Source organism: Scardinius erythrophthalmus (genome assembly GCF_964197995.2).
Source record: "Scardinius erythrophthalmus genome assembly, chromosome: 19".
Taxonomy (NCBI): domain Eukaryota; kingdom Metazoa; phylum Chordata; class Actinopteri; order Cypriniformes; family Leuciscidae; genus Scardinius; species Scardinius erythrophthalmus.
This window is the reverse complement of record NC_138239.1, coordinates 25,082,224-25,092,069: the sequence shown is the minus strand read 5'-3', so window position 1 is coordinate 25,092,069 and position 9,846 is coordinate 25,082,224. Positions and strand designations below refer to the sequence as shown.

Sequence of the window (9,846 nt, the reverse complement as noted above, 5' to 3'; positions counted from 1 at the left end):
AGAGTTCCCACAGTTGTGGAAAACTTGGAAATTTCAGATAATCGATATGTGAGGTTTGGAAAAGGCACAGAAATGAATAAAATATTTGAAATTTTTAAATAATAAAAATACAAAATAAAAGCAATATTTATATTTCTCAGCTCTAATATATTTAATACACTAGAAAGTTCTATTAAAATGCATTCACAATTATATATATATATGAAGAGTTCAGATGCAAAAGCCTCTAAATGTCATCTGAAATTTTCTTCTAGAATGATCATTTTTATCAAGCTCGTATATTTAAATTCAATAATTTCACTTAAATGGCAATGAAGATTACCTATTAATTGTCATTTAAGTGAAATTACTGAACTTAAATACACAAGCTTGATAAAAATGATCATTCTAGAAGAAAATTTCAGATGACGCTTTTGTATCTGAACTCTTCATATATATATATATATATATATACACATGAAAAAGTCATGATCAAAAGTGTAGGAACTCCCTATAATGTCTGTTAATAAATTGGTGTACTTTTATTAAAAGTTATTCAGTGTTACCCAAGATTATCAAAGAATACATAAACTAGCTCTGTTATCAAAAAGAAAACCTTGCAAAGTTCGATATTCCCACATAAAGACACTGGATGTAGTCTATTGAGTGATAATATTAACAACAAACCGTTAAGACATGATCAGAACTGTTTCAGAACTGAGCTCAGCACCCCGGCCTGACGGCCATCTGTAAGAGCATCACCTGTCTGTTCTCTGTGGGGTGAGATTTGTTGATGTGTCTGGTCAAGCCTGGAGAACTGAAGAACGTGGAGGGACAGTGTTTGCATGAGAATATCTGCTGTTCTCCAGCGCTCAGAGTCAGATCGGGTCTGAGGAGCAGGTCGTCTCTGACCGCGTGCCAGAGCCTGTGTTTGTCCCTGATCTCCGCGGAGGGGAAGTGCGCTCCGCACAGGTGACACGGGAAAGTGATCTGCCCGCTCTCGATGTGACTGTACGGGGATGCTTTGATCGTCTCGTGCGCGGCCAGGTGTTTCCTCAGGTAGGCTTGCCTGCGAAACTTCTTGCTGCAGTAGTGGCATTCATACACTTCTTCTGGGCCGGGCGAGGGCAAGTAAGGGGTGGTGGACCTGTCGGGCTCATCGGGGCAGTGATCGAACAACCTTGAGCTTTCCGCGGGGCCGATGTGCATCTCAAAGCATTTCTCGGAGGATAGGTACCTTTGATCCAGAGGAGGGTCTTGGGAAACCCTGTGCATCATGTTGCTGTCCGGTGCTGATCTGTGATGCTGCTGGGAGCTGTCCGGGCTCAGCTGGTGCTGATTGTTTCCACTCATCTTGCTGGCGTTCTCCTTCCCCTCCACTGAGGTGTTCTCGTGGTTACGCGCCTCCAGCGGGGGCTTCTTCGCGTCTCCGGTGCTCAGACCACGAGGTTTGTGCCATCTGCGATGAGACGCGAGGTTAGCAGGACAGCTGAAAACTTTGTCGCACTCCGGGCAGCGGTATTCAACCCGCACGATTCTGGAGCACTTGTGCTGGGCCAGAGAAAACGGATCAGGGTATTCTTCCTTACAAAGCTGGCAGATGAACTCACCGAGCGGCTTCTTTCTGCCACTTTGCGGTGCCAGTTTTGACTCGGGCATTTCTTTTTTGATTTTAAGCCCGAGGACCGGTGAGGTGGTGACTTCGTCTTCAAAGTTGAGCTTTCTGATTACTTTAGGCTTTTTTGGTGCTTTGCTTTTGCGCTCTGTGTCCATGAACGCACGTTTTACGCATTGATGAAACGCGGGGTAGGTGGGCACCGAAGAGGGCACCGGTGTGCCAAACTTCATGTCAGAGTGGTTCATTAGCAGACGCTCGATTGAAGACACCGGGGTGGCCAAGGGAAAGGACTCTGCCATAGCTGGTGAGCTCAGACACCTGTCCAAAAACTCCGTGCTGATGGGTTTGATCGGGCTGTAGGAGTCGGTGCTGTTGCGCGGAGATGACGCGCTCTGTTCCGGGTGGCTGAAGTAGTTCTGCGCGTCATCGACGCTCTCTCCAACAACCCCAGAGTCCTCCAGAAGACGCGTCTGCTCATTTTTAGAGCTGATACCACTTGCCCATGATTCTCTCATAGGTTCCAGCACGTCCAGGACACTTGCATTTGGAGTTTGGCTTGGCAGGTCCTCTTTGCGCGGCTCTTTTTCTTCTTGCGCACGCACCTTGTAAGATGCTGATGAGGCACGTTTACTCCTTTTCACTAAAAATCCTCGTGGCATCTTCTCGTCGGATTCACCCAGAGTCCAGATGAAACTTGAAGAGAGGATGAGGGGCTGGACACTGTCACCTTGATGCTTCCCGCTCGCGTTTTATCCTTTGGGTCGCCTTCAGGTTCTGTGTGAGGTCACTGTCAATGACGCAGTCGTGCCCAATCAGCGCTGGCATTCGAACGAAGGGGCGGGACGGGCATTAATGAGCTGATCCAGTTACAGATTCATTTCTAATGGACAGCAGATTATCATCTCAAAAGGTCTCAGGGGATCGATGGGCTCTTTAACCTTCCCATGTTTTCAGTTTCCTGCTCGGTAATGTGAGATCGGTCCATCTACATGCACTGAACTTTCTTTTTATTATTATTAGAAATGTCCATCTATACCTATACATAATGCATATTTTACATACATTAATACATACATACATACATACAAACATCATTACATACATACATACATTATAGCATAATTTATTTTATAAATTTATATGTATTTATTTTCATTTATCCTGAGATACTATATCTCTGGATAAATAAATAAAAAATGGAAAAAAGAAAAAGAAAATACATATAAATTTATAAAATAATGTAAATAATATCATATATATTAATTTACTTTCCTACAAATAATAGGCCTATATGAAAATGTTCAATTTAAATGTTTTATTTAAAATCAATTAAATATATATATATATATATATATATATATATATATATATATATATATATATATATATATATATTAAATTAAGTTAGAATCAGTTTTTTAATGATCACATTTCATGTTTATCGCTATAATTAAAACATAAAAATTGTATTCAGTTTATCGTGTTTAGCTATCATTACCTTTATCTTAACGTTTTTTTAAGCCAGATTTTTTTTTTTTATTATAAATATATTTAATTATATTTTAATAATTAAAGTTAAAATAATATGTTGTCTCGGAGGACAGGGAAGCATATTTCAAATGAATAAACATGTTTCTAATAATATCATAGCTAATTCAAGCTAACTCGACTAATAAATAATCCCCTCTAAATATAAATTCATACTTTTTCTAAATCACTTTTAAGATAAATGTCCATATAGACATTGCTACATAAATAGCAATCTATTGCTGTCTTAAAGTGACCGCTTGAACAGGTGTTTTTATTTATTTATTTATTTTTACCGTATACAAGAACGAACTATTAATATTCAACAGTACAATACAAGAATAGGTTATACTGTAATTGGTGGCCGAGCACATGTGTCAGTGATGAACACATCTGTACAGTGAACGATGGGAATGTGTTCCACTGTTTTTCCCATGTGAGTGTGTTTGGGGTCAGACAGGCTGCTGATAACCCGCAGAATCTGCAGACGCTGATAAGAGACGCATCTCTTGCTCCTGTGGAGGGGGTGGATGCTGAAGCCACAAACCTGTTAGGATCCCATTATGTTCAGCTGGGATTCTCCTCCCAGGACACTCATCTGTGCGGCAAATGAGCGTGAGAAACCACTAGTGGAGACGCTTGGCCAGTTTGCTGAGGTTAGTAGCCTAGAAAGTTATGTATTTAAGAAGATCGCGCTACCTGTAATAATCAATGACTACACTGTAAAAAATTTGCTGTAGTTTTGCAGCTGTTTGCCAGTAACTTACTGTAGATTTAAATTTATTTTATTTACTGGCAACAGTTTGTTCAAAGTTAAATGAACATTAAACATTAACAAGTCTTTGTCTTTAAAGAATAAAATTATAAAATAACAATCTAATGCAAAGCATTCTGGGAACCAGAAATCTTCATCAACCTTTTTCTGTTTTTTTTTTCCTTCAGATTTTGGTTCCCAGAATGCTTTGCATGAGGATGTTATTTTAGTTTTATTCTGTAAAGATAAAGACTTGTTAATGTTTAATGTTCATTTAATTTTGAACAAATTGTTGCCAGTAAATAACATCAATTTAAATCTACAGTAAGTTACTGGCAAGTAGCTGCCAGTAATACTGTAATTTCTACAGATTTTTCTAACAGTGTATATTTATAACCAATTATAGTTTATCAGTATACAAAGGACATATTAGCATTTTATAAAAAGATGAATGGATGGATGAGGCTGTTCCGTGTGGAATGATGTTTTCACACAGATTCTGGCAGCTTTACTCAGACAGACTGTTGAATAATTCATATCATATCTAATTAGGGCCCGTGTTGTATTTATCACTAACACAGTTTTTGTCCATTAGCTCAAAATGATCACATGGACATCATTATATAATTAGAAATATTTTCATAATTGAGTATGTTTTAAATAAGCATTTGCAATTTTTTTTTTTTTTTTTTTTTTTTGATAGTAGCAATTTTATCATTTAGGCTAATAATGCTTTGTGCATTGGATAGGCCTACAAAAACTTTCGATTTCAATGTAATGGCTCAATTTTTTTAAAAAATAATTAATAATTACGGACAAAGTAACAAAAACAAAACATTGTGTAGCCTACATTATGCTTTTAGAAAAGAGTGCCTGAAACCAGTTGGCTATAAATCTGGAATAAATATAAATAAATCTGAATATGTAGATGAATCTATAAATCTGAATATGAAGATTATATTAAATATTAAATTATTTGCTAAAAACATAGTTTGAGAGGTTATTTACATATTTAATTGAGAGAGTATCTTTATCTTGCACGGAAACTGGTCGCGCGCTGAATCTGAATCCACTGTTTCTTACAGTCTGTCGCCATCTCCTGGAATATTCGAGTAGTCGCGCTTTTCTAATACAAAGAATGTTGCAAAACAGCCCAGCTTTTATAAATATATAAACAGATATTTTAAAATGTTTTACACACTCGTTTCGTAAAAGCAATATACAATTTTATTTAAGGACATAATATATGTATCGTTTTCGAGAATAAAATATTACTCTATCCAAAAGTATCAAGAGAATATGTATCCGTTAGAGGGCGCTGTAGGGCACTAGTGTGTGTAAAATCCTACATAGATTACATCTGGGACTGTTAAACTGCACCAAGAGTTCATAAAACTAAATATTTTTATAAATATTAGAGAGAGAGGAGAGAGAGAGAGAGAGAGAGAGAGAGAGAGAGAGAGAGAGAGAGAGAGAGAGAGAGAGAGAGAGAGAGAGTTGTATCTAGAGCTGAATTGTCTCTAAAGACAACAAAGGGAAACATCACCCACACTAAACACTCTTTGCGTGAGAGAAAACCTGTGAGGTAAATATGCAGGGAATGCACTCGATACAGCCCAAACTCTCCTGCTTTAAAGGTTAAACTACTCATAACCATTACATAACATGGAGGACTACTGCACCCTTTCAGGTGAGAAGTCACATTCCATTCAGTCTGATTGACCTGTGTGATTCATGGACTGAGCTTCAGGATTCCCCACTGCATGGAATGTCCACTGCTAAACACTGGGAAAACTGTGATGACTTGTTTAAAAGTCCTGTGCAGTGACACACACGGCAGAATCCCCATTGACACCTCTGGGATTTTGAACAGTATATGTCTTTTGAGGGAAAGATGGGGGACGCCTAAAGAGAAGATATAATCAGGTTAGTGATTTACCCTGTTTTCAGTTTTGAAATGTCATAGCAGCCTATATCTCCAGTGTATATAAGAAATGTAAGTGACACTAGAGGAGTCTGGAAGAAAATGGAAATTCCAGTGGCGTGTGGAGAGGGCGGGTCACACATGTCCTCCCTGTATCTAAACATTCAGTGTCATTCACTATGAGTCAGCAGATTGTGTGTCAGAACATGCTGTTTCATGTGAGCAAGTTTCATATTAAACTACACTATGCTTACACATGAGTGAAATGGCATTCTTTTAGCCTGACAAGCTATTGGGAAAGTCACCATCATGGTATACTGATTAACCAGTTTCAGACACTGGCATGAATTTATATCAGTTATACTGTTCAAAAGTTTAGGGTTGGCTGAATTTAATTGAACAAAAATACTGTACAAAGAGTAATACTGTGAAATATTATAGTGTCACGTGATTCTTCAGAAATCATTAATATGCTAATTTGCTCAAGAAACATTTTAACAATGTTGAGAACAGTTAAGATTTCTTTTGAAACCATGATCCATTTTTTTTAGGATTCTAAAAAGCAAGTCACCTAATAGCCTATTGTTTTTTGAATTGTTGTATAAAATCAATATCACATTTGGAAATGTGCTGGTATTCAGGAAAACAGCACTTTTGCTTGTGTGATATTGCTTATATTAAATACAAGAACTTATACAGACACTTTTTTTGCACCATATCTTGGTTTATGGAAGCATTTTTATGAATTTTAATGGCTTTTTTGCCCCAAGCTCCTTTTAATTTCACCCCTGGTGTGTGTGCAGCGTGTAATGGCAGAGGGCGAGGCTCTTTTTCGACAGATTACGGAGGCCTCTTCTGTTTTGCGAGTGTTTTTTCAGCAGTGCAACATTGCATATCAAATCAATATGTTACTAACAACAATTTTAGTCCTGTAATTTGACTACAATTTGTAAGTAATTTACCCAGCACGGGTAACAAAATAGGCTACTGGTTGTCCATGCAAGCTGACAAAACGTCTTTCCGGAAAGAAAAAGAAAAAGAAAAAATCCGTCAACAAATACTCCATAAAATAGTTTTGAAAGGTGCGAGTTATGAAAATTACGTGATCTAGGACCTTTTTTTAGTGCGCACTACTTTTTTTACTAAAAAAAAAAAGTTGCCGCCTTAATTTTTTTAAGTCATTTCAACTTAAAGGAACACTCCACCGTTTTTTGAAATAGGGCTTATTCACCTTCTTTCCTACATTTAGATAGGTGGGCAAATGCATTTTTGTCTCAGTGCATGCATTGTTTTAGTTTGACAGGGTCGGCGCTAGCTTAGCTTAGCATAATGAATGGAATCCTTTGTTGCCAGCTAGCATGTCCTCAGTAAAAGTGATATAAAAAATAAAAGAAACCCACCTAATTACTTCTTGTGGCCTGTGTATTCACAACAGGTACAAATAGCGATGCAGATTAACACTAGGTGATTTCCTATGTAGATATTGACTTGGGACTATATTAGGGGGAAGCACAGGCGAAGCACTGCTACTTGGGCGCAGAGATATCACGCCCAAGTAGCAGTGCTTCGCCTGTGCTTCCCCCTAATATAGTCCTTAATATATAAGTCAATATCTGCCTAGGAAATCGCCTAGTGTTAATCTGCATCGCTATTTATACTTGTTGTGAATACACAGGCCACAAGAAGTAAATAGGTGTTTTTTTATTTTTTGTATCACTTTTACTCAGGACATGCTAGCTGGCAACAAAGGATTCCATTCATTATGCTAAGCTAAGCTAGCGCCGACCCTGTCAAACTAAAACAATGCATGCACTGAGACAAAAATGCATTTGCCCACCTATCTAAATGTAGGAAAGAAGGTGAATAAGCCCTATTTCAAAAAACGGCGGAGTGTTCCTTTAAATTACGTTAAACTGATTTTCAAAAAAAAATTCTTGAACTTTGAAATTTGCTTAACCTATTTTGATGAGTTACAGCAATGTAAAAACATATGTCGTCATAACTCACCGATCATATAATTTTTCCATGCTGTAAAAACTGTAAGTCTATTCCTTTACAGCATCGTTTTCAATGGTGTCCAACCTGACTAAGGCCTATTCCTTAAGCTCCACATCCATATGTGAACTTATTATTGTTTTCTTTTCTATTTCAACAATGCTACATATGAAGTACATGACATACGGTAAATGATGAGTCAATGGTCATGTTTAAATGTGCTGGACGGTCTTTGTCTTGGCCTGCGCTCACTTGAGGAAGTGTGTGTTTATGTTGCTTTAACATCTGCCTCAGCAAAAGAGGTTTAGTAATGGTCAGCCCACTGTTCTCCCACCAAAGATTCCCGTTCATAAACACGCTGATGACAGCTATCTATGTAAGAGCTGTGTTTGGACAGGACGTCCTATCCGCACTGATCACATGATACCGAAAAGGAACATTTTCAGAGTTTCCAGTATTTGATCAGAATAAATGAGTTGGACTTCCTGATATATCACTGCAAAGCAGATGCATTGTTATTTGTAGGTCACTTTGCACTTATTCGTCCTACATTATCCACTCCACATCTTGTCTTACTTGAATTAATTATTGTATCAGAGACAAAACCCTTCATCAAGTCACTAAGCCTGTTTGTAGGTCACTGGTATAAGATTACAATAGTAAAAGCATTCCCTCATGGGAGATATAGCTTTCTGTTGCGCACAATGTACATTGCAAATGCAGTTGCGTTTTAGAGGAACACCCTCTGCCCTCGGGGTTTACCACGCATAGCTACTGTAACTATGGTAATTGTGTTTGAGAACAGGCAGTCTTGGAGTTTACACGCATGCGCCTCGAGTAAAACACATCTCGACACATTCTTTGCTTCTTCAGAGTAAATGACTCTGTGGGCAAACTCTCACGGCAGAACTACACATAGAGGAGTTTCCCATTCTTCAGACTATGAGGAAGCAAGATATTGGCACCATACAGTCTACTTCCTTTACTTTACATTGATGTTTAAGAACTTATTCTATTATATATAGATTTTTCCTGATTCCACTAAAGCACTTTTAGTTTTTGTTTGCTTGTCTATGCATTTACTTGACTATTGCTGCCATTTTATATATATATATATATATATATATATATATATATATATATATGTGTGTGTGTGTGTGTGTGTGTGTGTGTGTGTGTGTGTGTGTGTGTGTGTGTGTGTGTGTGTGCAGTGAATATTAAATTTAATATTTGACTAAAGTTGTTCATTTATAATTAAAGCAATAAAAAAAAAATACAAAAATGTAATCCCAAAAAATAAATAAAGTTGCTGCCTTAAATTTTTAAGTACAATCAACTTGGACTTTAAGTCATTTCAACTTAAATTACATTTAACTGACTAAAAAAATAGTTGAATATTATATAACTTAATGGTTAAATATATATATAAAAAATTGCTAAACTTATTTTAAAGTTAAAGCAATGTATATAGTCAAATATATTTTATATAAAATATTATAAATATTTGTATATTTTTATATTTTATTTTTATATTAAATGTATATGTATTTAACGTATATTATATGTTTTATATTATACAATATTTATACCATTTTCTGTTTTGTATAGTTTTTCATGTTGTTATGTCAAAATTTAATTTAATTATTATTTAAACCATGTAAAATCTATATGCATAATTCAATATCTTTCAGCAAAAATGGTAAACACTATTTAAAATTATTTATATTTTTATATCATTTAATTATACAATATATATATATATATTTTTAATTTTAATAAAAAAATACAACATATGTTCATAGTTTTTTATATTACACATTATATGTGTAATCATATTTTATGTATTATTTTGTCTTTGCAATGTCAGAATTACAGGACCCATTTGAAATATATGAATGATTCAATATCTTTCTGCAAAAATTTTGAGATGTTTGAAAATGGGACTTTTTGCAAACCACCAAAGTACACATTGTAGAGTAGTAGTGCACTAAATATTTTCTTTTCTGACATTTTTTGGTGGTGTTGTTACATTTTAGCCAGCCCTAACTG

General features: G+C 36.2%; 1 protein-coding gene across 1 annotated transcript; it reads right to left on the bottom strand.

Moving 5' to 3' along the window:
• Positions 1-702: 702 nt before the first annotated feature.
• Positions 703-2,256, bottom strand: insm2 (insulinoma-associated 2; the record flags this gene model as incomplete). Its single annotated transcript, XM_081394031.1, has 1 exon — positions 703-2,256. One exon carries the CDS (start codon positions 2,254-2,256, stop codon positions 703-705), a length of 1,554 nt encoding a protein of 517 aa, XP_081250157.1.
• Positions 2,257-9,846: the final 7,590 nt, after the last annotated feature.